This window comes from Capra hircus, chromosome 4 (assembly GCF_001704415.2).
Source record: "Capra hircus breed San Clemente chromosome 4, ASM170441v1, whole genome shotgun sequence".
Lineage (NCBI taxonomy): Eukaryota > Metazoa > Chordata > Mammalia > Artiodactyla > Bovidae > Capra > Capra hircus.
In genome coordinates, this window is record NC_030811.1 from 83,160,929 (window position 1) to 83,183,885 (window position 22,957).

The window sequence follows — 22,957 nt, forward strand, 5'->3', positions numbered from 1 at the left end:
AACACAATGTGAACTGTATGATTTAAACCTCAAAGAAGCTAGACAGGTGCTAAAAACTATATGCTATATAAACTGAAACAAATGTGCTTCTGTTAGAAACATTAGATTTTCCTCAGAATGGAAAGATTCTCCTTTCATATTATATTATCACTACGAAGAACAAAACATAGTAACAGATAATAACGATTTTTGGTAAAATACTTTTCCAAGAAAATATAAACACTTTAATGAAAAATAATAAATTAGAATAAAGCTTTAGGCACAAATGTTAACTAACAGTAATTAAATGAACCAAAAACTCATTATTATAAATATTGATATTATTTATGGCAAATATACAACTTCTAGCTGCAAACTTAAAAATCATAACCATTTGGTATAGAGAAAATTTATGAATCAATATTCTGCTATTTTATAGAACATAAAAATAGTATCTGGATAATTCAAACTTTCATGGATTGAAAAGAAAAATGTTTAATACAAAGAGTGAAATATGTTTTAGAGCTTCAATGAGAAGAACATAACTACTCAAATTTTTAGTTTTCTGTGTCTATGGAGACATTTAATAAACATATGAACTTGGCCATACATTTAACTGGCATTTATTTTAATATTCTGAATACAAATAACCAACTTAATTTGTGAGCCATATATTATTTTTCATTGTTATAACACTGATTTCTGAAGGTAACTGATGCTATGTTAATCTTAGTTGGTCAAGTGTGGTTATAATTAAAAAATAAAACACATCTGCAGGGTATTTTGACAGGTGAATGTAACTTATCATTGTCAACAATAGTCTCTGTGTATACACAGGATAAGAGTGGAAACAGTTCTGCACTGGAAACCTGGCAAACTAAGCCCCCAGCCCCAAATCTGCGATCTGTGGCCAACTATTCAGAATCTCACTGCCTCAGTTATTTGGAGAATCAGAGAGATGTTCAAGTGATTTCCTGAGGTTCTCATGCTTCTTTATGTGTGAGTGCTAAGTTGCTTCAGTTTTATAAGACTCTTTGCTACCCTATGGACTTCAGCTGGCTGCCAGGCCTCTCTGTCCATGAGATGCTCCAAGCAAGAATACTGGAGTAGGTTGCCATGCCCTCCTCCAGGGGATCTTCCTAACCCAGGCATTGAACTCATATCTTCTGCACTGCAGGCAGATTCTTTACCCACTGAACCACTTAGGAAGTCCCCTTTCTGCTGCCTTTTTATTTGCTTGGTTTTTGCCTGTATTTCTCTACCTCCCTGCTTCCTACTTTTCTCCCCAGTTATCTGACCATGGCCCAGGTGAAAGAAGTCTTCCCTGACCAAACCTGTGTTACTTTAGTAGTTCCCAGTACCTCCACAGCCCCATGCCTATTTCTGTCATATTTCTTATAGTACTATACTTTGTCTCCTTCTGTGTTTGACATTATTGCACATTAGACGGCAGGTTTCTTGATGTTGCTATATTCTTTTATCACCAATATCTTACACAGTGTCTAGAACACAGAAGATGCTCAATAAGCATTTGTTGAACCAAAGAATGGCATAATGAATTAACAAGAGAATATATTTAAAATTTTTAGTTTATGAAAACTATGAAATGCAATTTAAAGCAAGCCTCAGGATGAAATACTGATTTTTCAAAAATGGTTCGGGAAAAAAAATAGCAAAGGAAAGAAGAAACTATTAGCCTTTATATGAATAACAGTTCATTGCATTTTTGTTCCTGAAGAAGCTTGTTATTTAACAGTTTTAATTTATGAACACAGAGACTCTATTTTCTTCTAGTATCTGTCCCTAAAATTTCAGCCCCAAGACTGTGTCTAAAAATAACTGTAAGAAAGAAAAGAAGAATATCATTTGAGCTGGAAAAATACAAAAACAAATTCATTGTAAATAAGTCTAAGTTAAAATGCATAATTAAAATACTTTTCTACACAACTCCTTTTTTATAATACAAACTCTAATTGAAGTTTTAGTGAAACATACTTCATTCTCTTAATATTTTATCAAACTTATCAAGAGCTTAGTTCAAAGAGAGTATTATTAATCAATTAGAGTTTTTACTCACCATGTTGTAAATATAGGTTTTTAATTGTTTAGTGAAAAAAGTTCACAGTAGTTTTTTATGCCCTCATTTTCTTAATTCTCGCTCAAGCATTTCTCCTATTTATGTTGTAAACAGATATGCATAATTTGTGAAACCTCTTTGTCTCATGGAAAAGACATGGCTAAAGACAGATATAACTGTATCATTTTATACTTGAACTTTATCATTTTATTAGAAAATCATTCTATTTTAGAAGCACTATTTCACAGAGTGACTGTGACATGCATAACTACAAACAAAATGCATTTGGGAGGATGAGGCCTGGTGAGAATAGTCTATAGATTCCAACCTCCCAGTTCATACAGTCTGCAGAGAACACTGAAAAAAAATCAGAAAAAGCAGATCCTTTTATTAGTTACTTAGTTGTTGTTTGGACTTTTTCTTTGATTTTGCTTTAGCAAACAACATTAGCTATCAATGTCAAGACAGTTGTTTCTGTGGCATGAAGGAAAAAAAAAATGTGTTTAGAATCTGTTTCTTTGCATTTTCTGGCATCGGTGACAATACTGTGAGTTTCTTTGGTGGCAAACCAGTGACACTGATGCCAGCATGGTCAAACCAGATTTTCAAGGGGAAGAATGTCAATGGGGAATTGAACATAACATTATTTTTCTTCTACCCATTTTTGATTTTTTGTTTATTTTGAGGAAACCATAACCAAGTAGTTAAATAGCCCTTTAGCAACTAGTAGTGATGTCCAGAAGCAACAGTCAGCCTGTGGATGCTTGGCATTCAACCAAATGAGAGAGCACAGTAGTCTTGGATAAAAAAATCACAGAAATTCCTTAGAGACAGAGTCGGGAACATGGTAAGGAACTGGCTTTCTACACAGTTGGGCTGAATTTAAGAAATGAATCTGCACATTCACTTATTATGTTTATAGAGGTTGTAATCATAAAGACTTATATTCTACCTTCATCTTGATGATTTCATTTATTTTTCTAATATTTATGAAGTCCTATTTTGTGCCAGAACTATTCATTTATAATTCTACCCTGAATATATAGTTAATCAAATAAAAGCATTTATTTATAAAAAAAGTTTTAATAATATTAAGAGCTTGAAATAATCACTTATATTTTCCCTGAATGAATTCTGACTCCCTTTCCTTCAGTCGACATTGACCGTTAGTTTACAGAATTTGTAATGAGATATATTCACAAAGGTCTCATGATAAACAAATCTCAGTAGCTATAAACTTGTATAATCTTATTTGCTGAAAAATGTAACATGGGACGTAAAAAGTGTGGAAAGAAAATTTCAGAGACTGTGAAATATCTCATTCATGATTATTTGTTGACATAAAATTTGTGTCTTTAACTTGAAAGTATCCTAAAAAATTCTAACAACAAAGCTAACACTTTCAAAGCAAAGTGTGAAAAGGTACCTGACAAATCAAAGTGGTTCTCCCCCAAACATTAGCATACTTGAGGCACTTCAAGTATGGTATGTATTAAATTACACCTAGAATTGGCAATAAAGATCTGAGTCAGAATGAAACATTAAAAAAAAAAAACAAACAGCAATAGAACTGAGTGGACCAACTATCAGAGAAATACTAAAGTTACTTAATAAAGAGAATATTGCAATGTTACATCAAATGTAAACCGATGCAAAAAAAAAAAAAAAAGAAGCCAGCTAATAGTTTTACTTCCTGACCAAAATGACATATGACAATGAAAATATTTCCTGAATTTTGGTTAGCCAGGCAGCAAACCTAATAATTTTTAGTGGCAAGGTAAGTTCTCAGTATCTTTGCTTGACTCGAAAGGTAGAGACAAGTAATACAGCAATTCAGTTTACTAAGTAATTCATTGTTTCAACAAACTATTTTTAAAACCAGACTGTAATGCCTTGCCTTCAGATATTTATTTAAGACCCTTTTATGTGTAATATTAGTGATCACGTAAGGGGGAAATGTGGCTAAACATACAGAAATATTGCACCTCTGATATGAATTTATATGCCACCATGATAAATTATGCTAATACAAAGTAGGGTTTAAAAAGCAAGCCTAATAAATGTATGATTTCATCTTGATTGGCTTCTGAACATACAGAACACAGCTCAATAAGGAGCTTGTTTTATTTCTTAAATCTTGCTTCACACAAAATCATTTTCAGTTACTAATGTTTCAATTCTAAATAAGACTGTAAATTTAATAAAATGTTCATTAACTTGTCTATCACCTAGCAAATAATGTTTATTCCTTATTCGGTTTTTCAGTAAGCTTTTACTCTACGTGATCTTAAGTCAACTGAATTTAAGTTAAGTAAAATGAAATCTGTATCTAAAGTTAACATATTATGAGAAATTCTGATTCGTGAGCATATTTTTTCTTTCAGGGCCTTGTTAGTTTTATGAGTATGATTACAGAGTTTTCGTTGCTGTTTTTTTTTTTTTTAAATCATGAAAGCGAATCTTAATGTGAACAGGCTTTAAAAGTTAAGTGTGACCTATCATTAACACAGAAGCAGAAATAGTCTAACCATGGTCATCTTTTGCTGAAGTCCTGTCTTAACCCAACAGTAGAGAACATATATGGTCATAAAATACCACATTAATGCATTCTTTCCCTGTCAAGAGTAAGCTGTACCGAGACTGCCAATTTCCAACTCAGGTAGCTCCATTTTTTCCAACTCAAATTTCTGCTGCTTTTTCATTTGAGTGAATTATTTCTACTTCCTGTCTTTTAAAGAGTTGCTGGCTCACAAAGGTTATCAGATTTCCACTCCAGTGGCTGCTGCATATCCACAGTAAGTGAATGATCTCTCAAAGGTACTTTGAGATGAAAGCTAGTGGATAAATTAGAAGAATTATATTTTTATTTCTTCTCTTTGGAGGGATTATTCTATAACTTTTGTGTTTAGCTTGGAGGACTCTCAAGATTTTATTTTTCTTCTAAATAAGTGAAACAGTCACCCAGATGGCAAACACTTCACATTTTAGCATAGTGTAATTCGATTTGGAAGTCCAATGAAACTCACTTGGAAATGTCCCTCCAGTAATATTTCCCCTCTTAAAAAATTCAGTTTTAAATTTCTGGTTTCACACATAAACAAGCTCCAGAAAGGCTGAGTGGAGAGTGGTAGGATGGCTAAAAAAAAGTTACTTTGAACCATATTAAAAAAATGTTTAAAAAAATGGTGTTCTAATTGTCTTAGGATTTTACCAGACAAGGAGCGCCTACTGTGTCATTTTTTATTTTCAATACCTTTTATAAGGTTCTTGTGAATACTATCCCCTTATTTGTTTTTGGTTTGTTTGTTTAGGAACACTTTTATTTCATTCAAAAATCCTATGGACAGAGGAGCCAGGCAAGCCACAGTCCATGAGGGTCACAAAAGAGTCAGCAACTAAACAAGAATATTCATAGGAGACTCTTCTGTGCGAAATTTTGTATGGTAAAAGAAAGATAAGACAGTCTCATTTCTCCAGACATAGTCAAATCTTACCATGAAGTTACAAAAATCAATAAAAACATTAGAAAAATTGTATGAGTCTATCAAATGCATATATTTTAATTCATATGCTGCCAACCTACTAGGAATTTCTAACACTTGTGGATCTGGCATTCTCCAAAAGAACTCTTAAGGCTTGATTCCAACTAAGTCCAAACTGACTTAAGCAACTCTATTCCCATATTTAAAATCTCCCTTTTTCATACTGTGTTCACACACACACACACACACACACACACACACACACACACACGGTTAATTCAAGGAACTTGGGATATCTTAGTATTTTCTTTAAATTTTTATATTCTTTAAAAATACCTCTTTATTAAAGCTCCTGAAGAACTAATGACTCTGTGAAATACTCATTAACAAGTCTTTCAAATTATGAAACTGAAGTAAATTAGACGTCCCTACTGATTAAAGCTAACAAGATTTTTGTTCTACAAGTAAATATACATAAATATAAAAGCTGTACTTATTTGGACGTGAGGGAGTGGGGTGGAAGGCCAATAGGAATCAACTGTCTGGAGTAAATTCAGGGAATGTGTTGTCTCTAGAATATCCAGGAACGTTTGAATCAACTCTAAATTAAGCACTGATTGATCATATTTTGATGATTCATCAGAGGGGAAAGAAAAAGTCTTATTCTGAGATTTAAGTGAGGTTTTCATGAATCTCATCTAATTTAACTGACACCCAATTGAAAACTAGATCTGACATGGCCAGTTTTATTCTATTATTCCAGTGTGGACACAGTTTGAGTCAGTCAACTTCTATAGCTTACATTTTAAGATAACAGGAATCTAAATAAGTGACTCAAGTTCTAAATTGAGATGACTTTCTGCTGAATTCTACTGATACAGAGAAAGGCACCAGGAAAAGACTATTAGAAGTTCCCATAAAGAATAATTAAAACAGAAAGAATAGACATATGTTAAAATAGTTTAATTTCTCTAGCTATATTTTTATAAATTATTTACATAACTGTATTTTGAGAACAATAAATGACAATACAAAACACCTTCTATCAGGTATTGACAGTTTGTGTTTTCTGGATGACATATCCGTAACTTCATAGCACTGTACTTACACGAGTAAAGCTAGCTCAAGTGAGCATGGCTTGAAAATTAATATCCTTGCTCCCAGCACCAATAAATAACTATGACACAGCAACGTATATGAAGGAATACCAAAGACTCTAACTGAAGTTTCATAATCACTATGATACTACCTGATATCTGTAGCCATGAAATTTACCTATTAAAGTGGAGATGAAGGACGAGCTGGGATCAAAGGGACATCTGCCCCTTCCTCTCTCAGATCTGTGCGGTTCCAGGTGAAAAAGGGGAGCCTGTCCAGAAAACCAGAAAAACCATTATGTATCTGCCAACTTTAATAAGAAGTTAATTTCCCAGAAAAAAATTTTCAACCTTGATTATTTACAAAACAAGTACTTTAAATAAGGCTCCAGTGAGAAACATCGAGGAATTTAGGAACAAACTGGATTTTATAAATAAATATGTGGATTTTAAGGCCCATGTGATTTTCTCACTCCTCTCAAAAAGGATGCAGGTGCTGAAATTCACAATTTTTATCATTTCATCACACAGTATTAGCTATGTTGAGATGTCACTTAAATATTTCAAATAAACGGAGACTTGATGCAGGGAGAAAAAAATGTTAGTGAAAAGGAGACTCATTGATAAACATGGAAATGGGCTTTTATTCCACAAAAGCCATTATTGATTTTTTTGAATAATCTCTAAAACAATATAACATATTCTGTCAATAATTTGGAATATCTATTTTTAATCATTTTTATTCCTTATCATATTCTGTTTGTATAGACATCTAATATTTAATAATTTAGAGAATGATTACTACATAAATAATCACTGGTATATATATATGTGGAAATTGATGCCATATTATAAACAATATTTCAGTATGTTTTCACATAAATGAGATATTGAAAATATATTCTACAAAATTACTGCTTTATTGGTTCCTAATGCAATTGCATAACTACAGGACTTTTCCTAAGTGTTCTCAGATTTCAAAATTCTCATTAATGGGTATTTCTATAATGAATTTTCACTAAGTGTGCTAAAAGTAGCTTCAGTTTAAAAAAATGTAGTCTGGCAAAGTGACAATAAAAGTCAATATATAAAATTTTGTAAGGGAAAAACTACTTTGCAATAGAATGTTGCCAATACTGCCCATTGCAGCATCTATAAATAGCCCTTTTCATCTATAAATCATGAATCTGTACACAATCAAAGTTCTGAGGACCCTATGAAGGTTGCATACACTTTTCTACAATTTCATCTTGACTTCCCAATAATCCACTCATTTACTCCACATTATCTATCCTGTCCCTTTCTTGTTGTTCTTATTCAACTTTTCTTTTTCTGTCTGATATTCTAAAGTAATTGATCCTGCCATTCCAAGACTTTTCTAGTAAGTGCAGAGATCACCTGACCCCTATAAACTTCTTGTCTTGTCTTTGGAAATGAACCAAAATCTACAGAACAAAGAAATACAAGAAGGCAAAGTGGTTGTCTGAGGAGGTCTTACAAACAGCTGAGAAAAGAAGAGAAGTGAAACGTAGAGGAGAAAGGGAAAGACATACCCAACTGAATGCAAGTTCCAGAGAACAGCAAGCAGAGAGAAGAAAGCCTTCTTAAGTGAACAATGCAAAGAAATAAAGGAAAACAAAACAGTGGAAAAGACTAGAGATCTCTTCAAGAAAACTGGAGATACCAAAGGGGCATTTCATGCAAAGATGGGCAAATGAAGGACAGAAATGGCTAAGAAGAGATTGAGAGGTGGCAAGAACACACAGAAGAAATTCACAAAGAAGTCTTAATGACTCAGATAACCACAATGGTGTGGTCACTCACCTAGAGCCAAACATCCTCTGGTGTGAAATAAAGTGGGCCTAAGGAAGCATTATTATGAACAAAGCTAGTGCAGGTGATGGACTTCCAGCTGAGCTGTTTCAAATGCTAAAATTTGATGTTGTTAAAGTGCTGCCCTCAATATGTTAGCAAATCTGGAAAACTCAACAGTGGCCACGGGACTGGAAAAGGTCAGTTTTTATTCCAATCTGAAAGAAGGGCAATGCCAAAGAATGTTCAAACTATTGCGCAATTGTGCTCATTTCATATGCTAGCGAGGTAATACTCAAAATCCGTCAGGCTAGGCTTCAGCAGTATGTGAACTAAGAACTTCCAAATGTACAAGCAGGATTTAGAAAAGGCAGAGGAATTAGAGATCAAATTGCCAATATCTGTTGGATCATAGAGAAAGCAAGAGAATTCCAGGAAAAAACATCTACTTCTGCTTCATTGACTATGCTAAAGCCTTTGACTGTATGGATCACAACAAACTGTGGAAAATTCTTAAAGTGATGGGAGTACTAGAACACCTTACTTGTCCCCTGAGAAGCCTGTATGCAGGGCAACAAGCAATAGTTAGAACAGGATATGGAATGATGGACTGGTTAAAAACTGGGAAAAAGAGTATGTCAAGGCTGTATACTACCAACCTGTTTATTTAACTTATATGCAGAGTACGTCATGCAAAATGCAGGCTGGATGACTCACAAGCTGGAATCAAGAGAATGGGAGATTTATCAACAATCTCAGATATGCAGATGACACTACTCTATTGGCAGAAAGCCAAGAGGAATTAAAGAGCTTCTTGATGACGGTGAAAAAGGAGAGTGAAAGACCTGGCTTAAAACTCAACATTCAAAAAGATGCTCGCTGCCTGGAAGGAAAGCTATGACAACTCTAGTCTTTATTAAAAAACAGAGACATTGTTTTGCTAACAAAGGTCTGTGTAGTCAAAGCTATCATTTTTCCAGTAGTCGGGTATGGATGTGAGAGTTAGACCATGGAGAAGGCTGAGTGCCAAAGAATTATCTTTCAAATTGTGGCGCTGGAAAGACTCTTGAGAGTCCCTTGGACAGCAAGATCAAGCCAGTCAATCCTAAAGGAAATCAACCCTGAATATTCACTAGAAGGACTGATGCTGAAGCTCCAATACTTTGGCCACATGATGTAAAGAGCTGACACACTGGAAAATACCCTGATGGTGGGAAGGATGAGGGTAGGAGGAGAAGGGGGCCACAGAGGATCAACGGTTGGATGGCATCACCGACTCAATGGATGTGAGTTTGAGGAAACTAAGGGAGATTATGAAGGACACAGAAGCTGGAGGGCTATAGTCCATGGCATCGCAGAGTCAGACACAATTTAGTGCCTGAACAACCACCACTATGGAACGAAAGTGGCCTCCAAATGCCACTTTTAGTCATAGAGGTAGGACTAAATTGATATTTTAAGCTGAAAAAAGTTTACCAATTTAGACACTTCACATATCGGTAGAGAGCAAGAATGGCCATAAATAACTTGAGACATTTTTGTGTGCACTTCCCATAGACGATAGATTTGCAATGACATGAAAAGAAAATATTTGTTGAGATAGAATTATTGGTCCGCTGAACTAACATTTATGTTGAAAGAGTTTCATCTATATTTGTAAAACAGATCCATAGCATTATATGGAGGAGGGAGTGATTAAGCATATGAATATAGTACTTGATACCTCTTTAGTGACTGCCACCTTGTATTGGTAAATACTTGGCAAAAACAGATAGGGTATACATACTATACTTATTCTAATATAGTCAAATGTCCAAATGTTTGGTCACAGAAAGCAGCTGAAAAAATACACTGAAAGGTGTTCTTAAATCAAGACTCTATAGCTTCAACATTCTGTGATGCTCAATTTTTGTCTCTAATGATTGATGAAGCGGATTTATCTATCGGATATAGATATCCTAAACATTAAAATTAAAACTGCAAGAGAAAAACAAATACATTCCTTATTTATTCAAAGAATTACAACAACTTCATTTAAAGTTAAACTATCAGGTGAGTGAAACAGAAAATGCAAACTGTATGAATGCTAAGATCAAGAGAATCTTCAATTTTAACAAACCACTGAGTTAAACGAAGGAAATAAAGTAACAACCTTAGAAAAGTCACAGATTTTTATAACTAGAAATCATAATCTAGTCTTCTGAGGCCAATATTGATTTGTTAATTTCAGCATGTTTCTGAGATATCAAATATCTAACAAAGCAGTGTCTTCAACAGTCAAGAGAGGTAAACTAAATCAAGTGGAAACTATATTCACAGAATCATAGAAACCTAACATTCTGAAAACAAATAAGTGGAACCCAGGATGTATGAAGCACAACTCTGTGCAATACATAAAATCTATTTGAATCTGTAAAAGGACATAACTCTTTTATGAAACTTCAAATTTGAAAACAAAATACTGAATACTAAATGGTCATATATTCTCAGAGATCTACACCTCAAATTCAAACTCAGACGTAGCTTAACTGAACCCTGCCTGACTTTCCCCAGAATTCTTCAAATGTCTCTAATTAATTTGATTAACACCTAAACCTGAACACATTTTAAATTAAATCTTTTTGCCTGCTTCTCACATTAGTATTAAAAATCCACATTCTTGAATAGCTTAAAGGATAGACATATCTATCATTCTGATTTTTTGAAATTTGTATACTCAATGTACACATATATCAAATCATCATGTGTGTGTGCATGCTAAGTCACTTCGGATGTAACTTTAAACATCTTGCAATTTTTCTGTCAATTAGATCTCAATAAAGCTGAAAAATTCATGTATTCCATAATTTGTTGTTTTTCAGCCCACTAACGATTTTTTAAAAAGATAAACAGTTGGAATATCTCTGCTTTAGATAAGGATCACTATCTTTATTAAAAAGGAGAAAGGTTCAGATCTGTAGAGGACACAGTCATTTCATCCATACATAACCCTTGGTTAATAATACTCCAGGAGTCAAATAATACAAAAATGGATGACAACGTTAACAAGATTGTAAATTGTGATACATACTTTTAAAAGTTGAAGACCATGTAATGTGTGTTTGAAGTCTATAATACTTGTAACAAAATAATGAAGAGTTGTTTTGAGCACCTGAAAGTTCTGTAACTCCTGTCTTATCACTTTGACCCTACCATCTTTGACCTTGTCCCCACACCTGGCTAGTTGTTAAATGAACATTTTTAATTACTAAATTAAGGGCAATGGCACCCCACTCCAGTACACTTGCCTGGAAAATCCCATGGATGGAGGAGCCAGGTAGGCTGCAGTCCATGGGGTCGCTAAGAGTCAGACATGATTGAGCGACTTCATTTTCACTTTTCACTTTCATGCATTGGAGAAGGAAATGGCAACCCACTCCAGTATTCTTGTCTCAAGAATCCCAGGCAAGGATGGGGGAGCCTGGTGGGCTGCCATCTATGGGGTCGCACAGAGTCAGACACGACTGAAGCGACTTAGCAGCAGCAGCGTATAATACAGCAAGTTCTATAGTTATTTTTATTAATCAGAACATACCTTTCTTTAGAAGTATAATATAGGATTCTGTCAATATTACTTATTTAAATCTCTGTGCTTTAACAATAATATTGTATCCCTGCTTTTTACTTTGTTTTCTAATTACTAAGTTAAAGGAAGTAACAAAAATGTGTTGCCCAGTTGTTTTTTCTTTTTTAGCAAAGGCTATTATAGTACTATGACTAAAATAACATGTGATAATAAAAGCTAGTGAAGGGTTGACATTTTTCATGTGAATGACTTGAGAGTCTAAGTGTGGCTATGATCACACACAACCTTACATTCCTATTATTTTGAATTTAGCCTTGTTTGCTGATGAGGGTTTCCCTAGTGGCTCAGCTGGTGAAGAACCTGACTGCCAATGCAAGAGATGCAAGAGACATAGGTCAATCCCTAGGCTGGGAAGATCCCCTGGAGAAGGAAATGGACACTCACTCCGGTATTCTAGCCTAGAAAACTCCACAGACAGAAGAGCCTGGCGGGCTACATAGCCCATGGAGTCACAAAGAGTCAGACACAACTGTGCAACTGATTCAGTTGTTTGCTGATGCAAGGTAAATAGTTTCATCGCAGCTGTGGCCTCAGTAAATTTTATCTGAGTACCTTATGTATAATCACAACCTTAAAGTATAATTAGATGACAATTTAGAGAAGTTAAACAGACAAAGCAATGCCAGAAAAAGTCAGAAGGTAAAATTATCTCACACCTAATCAATATTTTATGACATGGTAAAAACAACAACAACAAAAATCTGCCTATGGTGAAAGCTAATCAAACCTAAAAATGGTTTGCCTCTTTTACAAACGTACTCAAAACTCCTATTTTTGTCACATCAGTCTTTGTTGATAACAAGTATGAGATTTCCATTGAACAAATCATAAACGATGAACAAGTTCAGAAAGTTAATTTCTATTGGAGATAAGATGATTACTAAAACTATATTTCTGGTCTAATTTTATTGCTTCTCTGAAAACTTTTCACCATGCCTTCTGAAATCCTTATTTCATGATAGTGAAAGTTGCTTAGTCATGTCCATCTCTTAGGAACCCCATGGACTATACCCTTATCCATGGAATTCTCCAGGCCAGAATTCTAGAGTGTATAGCCTTTCCCTTCTCCAGGGGATCTTCCCAACCTAGGGATCGAACACAGGTCTCTGGCATTGCAGCCAGATTCTTTACCAGCTGAGCCACAAAAGAAGCCCCAGAATACTAGAGTGGGTAGCTGATCCCTTCTCTAGGGAATCTTCCCAAGCCAGGATTTGAACCAGGGTCTCCTGCACTGCAGGCAAATTCTTTACCAACTGAGCTATCAGGGAAGCCCACTTCATGATAAGTCGACTGCTAGGAGCACACTCAATTTACAACGGGCTTCAAGACCTCCATGTCTTAGTTTAGTCATAGCTCCCATACTCAGCATAACTATGGAGCCTCATGTTCACGTCCTAATGCCTGGAACCTATGAATATCTTATTTTGCATAATAGTAAAAGGGCTTTTTCAGATATGATTAAGAACCTCCAGATAGGGATGCTGCCAAGAATTATCCAGGTGAGCCCAATGTCATTATATGAGTCCTAAAAATAGAGATTTGTTGATGATAGCCAACAACCAACCAGAGTGATGCAGTGTGGGGAAAATTAGACCTGCCATTCATTGCTGGCTGTGGCAAGGAAGAAGGGAGCCATGAGTCAAGGAATGTGGGGGATTCTCCAGAAGCTGAAAAGAAGAATGAGATGGATTCTCCTAAATCTTATGGAAGGAATGCATTTCTGTTGACATCTTGATATTATTCCAAGAGAATCATTTTAGACTTCTCACCTACCGAATTATTAGATAAAACATGTTTCTTTCTAAGCCACTAAATTTGTGGTAATTTGTTACAGCAGCCTTGATAAAAAGAAAAAAAGAATGAAGCTCCTATGAGGATATTGTTCCATACAGCTTCTCATCCTTCCAGCTCTTTTACATGATTAATTACAATACTTTTTATCCAATACAAAATTGAAACCCTTTCTTTTTTTTTTTTCCCAAAATATAAAGGTACCTTCTCATCTTCTCCTTCTTAGTCAGCTCTCACTTTGTTCCTAGTATCTCATCCATGTGTCTACCTTCCCTATTTCTATAAACCTACGATAGTGACGCTGCTAAAGTAAACCATTCAAAAATGTAAAGCAATCATTTACAATCAGTGATTTTAGCTCAGACCTCAAAATTGCCAAGGAATGTATTAACATGTTTTCCTGGTCATGTCCTTTCATAACTCCTTCGAGTAGCTATATGCTCAGCTAGCCTGACTCTTGATCTCTCTTGACAGTCAGCAGACAATCTCACACCTTATGTCTGATGGAGAAAATCAGTTTCCACTAATTATGTAATTATTCAAAAAATCAATTTCTTCTACGCCAGGTCTTGGCCTTAGAACAGAAAACAAAGTAATAAACAAACAAACGCCAAGCCTCATCAGTCTACTGGTCTCGTAAAATTACCCCTGATAGACTTTCCCTCTCCACCCACTGCCTTTTTCTTTTTTTTTCTTTTTTTACTGTATCTATCTGTGATATTTGATGCTGCTGCCCACACCATGGCACTTATTTAATGCACGCCTTTACCACTTATCATCTTAAGTTTAACACAGCCTCCTGAGCAATGTCCCCAGCCCCAGCCATTAATCCTTTACTCTGTAGCCAAAGACTTTCTGAATTTCCTCTTATCAACTCTCCACTTAAAATCTTTCATTGACTTCCCATAGTCTCTAGAGAACAAAGTCTAAATAAAGCCCTTAGAGTTTTTACATAGGGACTTTATACAAAAGTACTTCACCTCTAAAATGCTGCTCTTACATTCTGAGTACCAACCACTCTGATTGCTTGTAGTTTTTTTCATCTTACTTGGGCTCGTTAATGTGTTTAGGATATTAATGCCCACGCAATATTAAACATTCAGCACAGACAATATGCATTTTGTGCATATTCTGTGGGCATTTTCTCACTTTCAAGAATCCTGATCTGACTCCTCTGCCTGCCCTAATATTGATTTCTTTCCCTTTCTGTGTCCTCCTGAAGCATCATGTAAATTCCTCTTTGATATCATTTACTTCTCTGTATTATAATTGTCTGATTCTCTTCACTACTGGTTTGTGAGGCCTCCTTGGGGAAACTGCCTATATAACATTTGTCTTTGATTCCCTGTATCAGTTAGAAAATATCTGATGCATAATAAATGCCCAACTGTTCATGTTTTCTAGTTTTATCTCCTTTGCTGTGTGCTCTTTGTCTATTTTCTAATGGATCCAAAACAGTTCACAAAACATAGCTGTGGACAGGCACGTGGATTGAAAACTAAACAATCTGTACAAACTATAATGTAATGTTATATTGTACATGATTTCTTGGGGCTTCACACACAGCACAATCATCATTCTATTTTTTCTATATTTTAATTGCCTTTGGCTTTAGTAAACATGACTACATTTTTAAAACAACTAAAGGAAAAATCAACATTTTTTTTCTCGGCTATTTATTGCAGATCATATATTTTCAGAAACACGTTGACAGTTTATGATAAACTCTTGCCAGGGTTAATATACTAAAGGTTAGGATGAATATAACATAATTTAATATAATATGACAGTCATCAAAAATAATATCAAATACTGAAGAATTCTAGAGACAACGTATTTTGTCTTCAGAGATCTTATTAATGACAGCATGTAATTTGAAGTATTATCAAGGTGTGACAAGGAGGTACAGTTACTTCTTAGATAAGGTTCCCATTTTCCACATGACTTTTTTAATGAGGAAAGGTATTCTCTTGATATCGGCATGAAACTTCAAAACTGAAATGACAATAAAGACTGAGTTCTTAATTTTATCTAACAACCAACTTGACAATAGATTTAATGAACTAATTGGTATTATGCTCCATGATTTTTGAGGAAAGGCTTTCTTTGTCTTGTTAAGCTACATGTGGCAGAAAAATACATTGATCCAAGTCATCTTAATTCCTCAGAATTTTATATATTATTTTGGCAACTTTATACTGAGATGTGGAAGTTTTTAAAAGGAAGGAAATTTACCAGATAGAAGAGTATTGATGTTATGATAGAAAACAGGCAAATTCTAAACTTTTATTGCTTTGTTTTTCATAGGTCAAGCTAACTTCAAAATTAGCTACAAATTCAAGAATGAAGTTTTTTCACATTATTTCAAGAATTCACTGTGCTCTTAAATTTAGTGCACAATCCAATAAAATACTAAGAAGCAAGTAATATAATTTTCTTCCATAAAGTAGACTGCAGCACCCAAACCAACCAGAAATTTTGACTCATGATGACCTTGTCAATGACCCCAAAGCAATCGAGTTTATGGTTCAAGTAATGTGTAATGCTGGTGTTTAACCCTACTGAGAATGCTGGTCACTACTTACACTGGCTTTCCATTATCTATGTTTTAACAGCTGGAATTTCTGCTTGAGTTACGTGGCTTAAACTTACAAGACATCGCTGGTATTAACAATGCAGCACATTTTGTTTCAGCGTGACATAGAGAAGTTTTTCAACAGATCCTTGTGTGCTAGAGAAAAAGCAGGACACCTAGCTTACCAATGTGTGCAGATGCATGTTTCTCTGAAAAATGTTTGTAAAGAATAAAGGGTGCATCGTCCCAGGAGAATTTTCTCATTTAGGTCTTGAGAAGAGCCCGCAAAACCCAGAAATCCTGCTATAAGCTCTTATCAATAGGTGTGAGTTACTACATAATCAGGTGTTAAACGTGATGGCAATTAAATGAAGTGAGAGTTTCCCTATTAATAAATCAGCTTTGTCAACTAATACTATTCTTGCCCTGAGCACCACTGAGATATTCTGAAAGATGTCAAAAGTAAATTAGAACGTTATAAATACAAGATAAAACAAGTAATCACTTGTTTTATTAGCTATTCTAATAGAAAAAAAAAAGCAAAATATATAGACTCACACTCATGTATCCATCAACAAAGGTTGTTTCAGTACAAAAATGCCCAAAGTAAATAGCATAACAGGCACTTAAATTCTTCACAGAAAAAAAAGTTATTCAACTGTCTGTATCACAAGTTAATTTTGAATGTGATTCACTATATTGTTTATTTTTTCCCTTTCTTCTGCCATGCAATAAAATCATTTATTAAAGAATATGAAACATTTCCCAAAGGCTAAATAAATAAGTTGAAAAAACTGCTAAAAGGAGTGAGTCAGTTCAGCTCAGTTGCTCAGTTGTGTCTGACTCTTTGCGAAGTTGTAAGGAAATGTTTTGACTTTAAAGCTATGAATTTTGCATTTTAATTGCTTTTTTCTTTACGTTTTCTCCCCAAAAGATGCATGTTTGTAAAATACTTTAAAATTTAATAAATATTCTTCTATATACAGTTTCATCCTCAAAATAAATCTGTAAACTAAGACAGAGTCAACAGTATTTTTCACAAATACTACTTTCTAAGAGAGGAATCACAAGCAAGACGAGTTTTTGCGAGTCTCAACAAGTGTCTTCTTGTTCCATATTATTTGACAGTATTACCCTTCCTGCCATTGTAAAAGGAGAGGATGGGTATGTTTGCGTTGCCAGGCATGGCTGCTTTTTTTTTCATATTTAATGTATAATCAAGGTTTAAAATGTATATTAAGATTTTTTTTAAAGAAGACAAGTATCTTATTTATTTATTCAATTACATGTTCAAATGTTTTATTTCCTTAAATATTATTGGAATAGCTTGCAAAAACACTAAAATCTTTTAAAATTATGTACTACATCTAAGTAAAATTCTAACTCAACTGTCTTGTGTTCCACTTTTTTAAAAAGATTTGCTTTAACTTTTATTTGAAGGCAAAATCATCTTTACCCCTCTTATGTGAATCCTTTAACTATTACTTCCATTCTGCCCCTCATTCTAAGTGCCTTCATCACATGCCAATATTATCTTCAATTCCACGCTGATATCTCTGCCTAGTGGATATGTATGCCAGGGTGTACTAAGAGTATTAGAAGCAAATACTCTTCAAATTGTAATTATAATGCTGTCTTGAAGCCTTTACAAGAAAACAGCATCACTCTTGTCTCCCACACCTTCCTCATCATCATCTTGAAAATAATCATGTTGCTCTCCCTCCATAAAATCTTTAGTGCCTCCTCATTATCATGAAATAAAGTCTAACTTCTAGAATGGTAGTTCAAAATCTTCACAGTTTGATAAAGGCTTTATCCTTTATGATTTTCACCATCCAATCAAAACTCCAGCAGTGTGAGCTATCTTTAAAATTTTTTGCATCAAAAACATCCATAGCTCTGATTACACTTTCCCTTTGGGAAAAGAGAATTTTATCCTTCATTTTCTTTACAATACTAACTCCTAATAATGACCAAATGATGCTGAAAAATTATTTCACTGATATCCTCCAAGACTTCAAGCAAACCTTCTCCCATATAGCCTCTGCTATACATCTCTTGCAGCATTATCCTCACTGCACTATGATGATGTGTATTTGAGTAGTTCCGCAAACATTTCAGAAGCCTATGTTCCAATCATCCAGAAAATATTGAATTTAGGAAGCAGATTCATGCTGCTCCTTTTAAATTCCATAAAATTAAGTAAAGTAGCCTAACTGTCAGGGAAGATTAGGGAGAAAATGTCTACCTCGGGAACATGAAAAGTCTCAAGTAACCTAATTTTACACCTCAAGAAACTAGAAAAAGAAGACCAAACAAAACCAAAGTTAGTGAAAGGAAGAAAATAACAAACATCACAGCAGGAATAAATGAAAAAGAGACTAAAAAGACAATAGAAAAGATCAATGAAACTAAGAACTAGTTCTGTAAAAAGATAAACCAAACTGAGGAATATTTAAATAGATTAATTTTAAAAAGCAGGGGGAGTCAAAGAAATAAAACAATATATGAAAAAATGATATTACAGTTGATACCACAGAAATACGAAGAATCATATAAGAGACTACTATGGACAATTACACACCAACAAACCGGACAACCTAGAAAAAATGGATAAACTCCTAGAAACATATGGCCTGCAAAGACTGAATCATCATGAAACAGAAAATCTGAACAGATGTATTACTAGTGGACATGGAACAACAGACTGTTTCCAAATAGGAAAAGGAGCACGTCAAGGCTGTTTATTGTCACCCTGCTTATTTAACTTCTATGCAGAGTACATATGAGAAATGCTGGGCTGGAAGAAGCACAAGCTGGGATCAAGACTGCCAGGAGAAATACCAATAACCTCAGATATGCAGATGACACCACCCTTATAGCAGAAAGTGAAGAAGAACTAAAGAGCCTCTTGATGAAAGTGAAAGAGGAGAGTGAAAAAGTTGGCTTAAAGCTCAACATTCAGAAAACGAAGATCATGGCATCCGGTCCCATCACTTCATGGGAAATAGATGGGGAAACAGTGGAAACAGTGTCAGACTTTATTTGTTTGGGCTCTAAAATCACTGCAGATGGTGACTGCAGCCATGAAATTAAGACGCTTACTCCTTGGAAGAAAAGCTTTGACCAACCTAGATAGCATATTCAAAAGCAGAGACATTACTTTGCCAACTAAGGTCCATTTAGTCAAGGCTATGGTTTTTCCAGTAGTCATGTATGGATGTGAGAGTTGGACTGTGAAGAAGGCTGAGCACTGAAGAATTGATGCTTTTGAACTGTGGTATCAGAGAAGACTCTTGAGAGTCCCTTGGACTGCAAGGAGATCCAACCAGTCCATTCTGAAGGAGATCAACCCTGGGATTTCTTTGGAAGGAATGATGCTAAAGCTGAAACTCCAGTACTTTGGCCACCTCATGTGAAGAGTTGATTCATTGGAAAAGACTCTGATGCCGGGAGGGATTGGGGGCAGGAGGAGAAGGGGATGACAGAGGATGAGATGGCTGGATGGTATCACTGACTTGATGGACGTGAGTCTGAGTGAACTCCAGGAGTTGGTGATGGACAGGGAGGCCTGGTGTGCTGCGATTCATGGGGTCACAAAGAGTCGGACATGACTGAGCGACTGAACTGAACTGAACTGAAGGATATTGAATCCATAATCAAAAAACCCCCCAACAAATAAAAGTTCAGACCAAATGGCTTCACTGGTAAATTGTACCAAATAGTCAAAGAATTAATAACAAACCCTCTCAAAGTATTTCAAAAACAGAAGAGGTGGGACCTCTTCCACATTTATCTTGTAAGGCCAGCATTACCTTGATACCAAAACCAGAAAAATGTATGAGAAAAGAAAATTATAGACCAGTATGCCTGATGAACTTAGAGGCAGAAATCCTCTATAAAATATTAGCAAATTAAATTCAATAATACATTAAAATGATCAAATAAGAATGGTCCAACATTTGCAATCAATATGATGCACCACAGAAACAAAATGAGGAATAAAATCATATGATCATCTAAATAAATTCAGAAAAACCATCTGACTATATACACTATATATACATATATAATATGTATATTATATATAAAATGTAGAAAGAATTCATACAACTCATAAAGTTCAATAGGAAAAAAACTCAAACATCTGATTTTAAAAAAATGTGTGGAAGATCTGAACAAACAAATTCATCCAAAAAGATATATGATGGCCACCTGATATAGGAAAAGATCCCTACACCGTTAATTCTTAGGAAACTGCAAATCAAAACCAGAATAACACCTCACACCTGTTAAAATGGCTATTATCAAAAAATCTAGAAATAACAAGTTTTAGCAAGGATACAGAGCAAAAGGAACCCTTATGCATTGTTGGTGAGAATGTAAACTGGTACACCAATTATAGAAAATAGTAAGGAGGTTCCTCAAAAAATTAAAAGTGTAACTAATCTATATCCAGCAATTCTTCTAGGTATATATCTAAAGAAAACAAAAACAATAGATCAAAAATATACAGGCACTTCCATGTTCACTGAAGCATTATTAACAATAACCAAGATAATGGCAACAACCTAAAAATTTTGTTATCCATTCATCTATTGGACAAGTAGGTTGTTCCCATTATCTCAGTTATTGTTAATAATGCTGCATCGTATGCTGCTGCTACTGCTAAGCCGCTTCAGTGTTGTCCAACTCTGTGCGACCCCATAGACGGCAGCCCACCAGGCTCCCCCGTCCCTGGGATTCTCCAGGCAAGAACACTGGAGTGGGTTGCCATTTCCTTCTCCAATGCATGAAAGTGAAAAGTGAAAGCAAAGTCATTCAGTCGTGTCTGACTCTTTGCGACCCCATGGACCACCGCCTACCAGGCTCCTGCATCCATGGGATTCTCCAGGCAAGAGTGCTGGAGTGGGGTGCCATTGCCTTCTCATGCTGCAGTGTATACACACACAGAAACACACACATATATATGTGTCTTTGCCTGCCATGCAATAGACCCAAGTTCGATCCCTGGGTTGGGAAGATCCCTGGAGAAAGGAATGACAGCTCACTCCAGCATTCTTGCCTGGAGAATTCCATGGACAGAGGAGCCTGGTGGGTTCAGTCCACAGGGTCACAAAGAGTTGGACACGATTAAACAATCTTCATTTTCACTTTATATATATATATACCCACACATATATATACATAATACATATATACATGTATTACATTATTCAGTCATAAAAATAATGAAATTTTGACATATGTAGTAGAAGTGAGAAATAGATTTAAGGGACTAGATCTGATAGAGTGCCTGATGAACTACGCACAGAGTTTAGTGACATTGTACAGGAGACAGGAATCAAGACCATCCCCAAGAAAAAGAAATGCCAAAAAGCAAAATGGCTGTCTGAGGAGGCCTTACAAATAGCTGTGAAAATAAGGGAAGCGAAAAGCAAAGCGGAAAAGGAAAGATATACCCATTTGAACGCAGAGTTCCAAAGAATATCAAGGAGAGAGAAGAAAGCCTTCCTCAGCAATCAATGAAAAGATAGAGGAAAACAATAGAATGGGAAAGACTAGAGATCTCTTCAAAAAATTAGAGATACTAAGGGAACATTTCATGCAAAGATGGGCTCAATAAAGGACGGAAATGGTAGGGACCTAACAGAAGCAGAAGATATCAAGAAGAGGTGGCAAGAATACACAGAAGAACTGTACAAAAAAGATCTTCATGACCCAGATAATCATAATGCTGTGATCACTCACCTAGAGCCAGACATCCTGGAATGTGAAGTCAAGTGGGCCTTAGGAAGCATCACTACGAACAAAGCTAGTGGAGGTGACAGAATTCCAGTTGAGCTATTTCAAATCCTGAAAGATGTTGCTGTGAAAGTGCTGCACTCAATATGCCAGCAAATTTGGCCACAGGACTGGAAAAGGTCAGTTTTCATTCCAATCCCAAAGAAAGGCAATGCCAAATAATGCTCAAACTACCGCACAATTGCACTCATCTCACATGCTAGCAAACTAATGCTCAAAATTCTCCAAGCCAGGCTTTAGCAATACGTGAACCGTGAACTTCCAGATGTTCAAGCTGGTTTTATAAAAGGTAGAGGAACCAGAGATCAAATTGCCAACATCCGCTGTATCATTGAAAAAGCAAAAGAGTTCCAGGAAAACTGGAGCACGTCAAGGCCTTATATTGTCACCCTGCTTATTTAACTTATATGCAGAGTACATACGAGAAATGCTGGGCTGGAAGAAGCACAAGCTGGGATCAAGATTGCCAGGAGAAATATCAATAACCTCAGATATGCAGATAACATCACCCTTATAGCAGAAAGTGAAGAAGAACTAAAGAGCCTCTTGATGAAAGTGAAAGAGGAGAGTGAAAAAGTTGGCTTAAAGCTCAACATTCAGAAAACGAAGATCATGGCATCTAGTCCCATCACTTCCTGGCAAATAGATGGGGAAACAGTGGAAACAGTGGCTGACTTTATTTTTCTGGGCTCCAAAAGCACTGCAGATGGTGAT

The 22,957-nt window shown here is 35.4% G+C and overlaps 1 protein-coding gene across 1 annotated transcript in view; it reads right to left on the reverse strand.

The window, feature by feature from the left end:
* The window catches only part of SEMA3E (semaphorin 3E), a 275,433-nt gene that overhangs the window by 53,680 nt on the left and 198,796 nt on the right, over window positions 1–22,957 (reverse strand). The window contains exon 5 of the mRNA XM_005679077.3: window positions 6,814–6,907. Within this exon, the coding sequence (XP_005679134.1) occupies window positions 6,814–6,907 (94 nt within the window). The remainder of the gene's footprint in view (window positions 1–6,813; window positions 6,908–22,957) is intronic.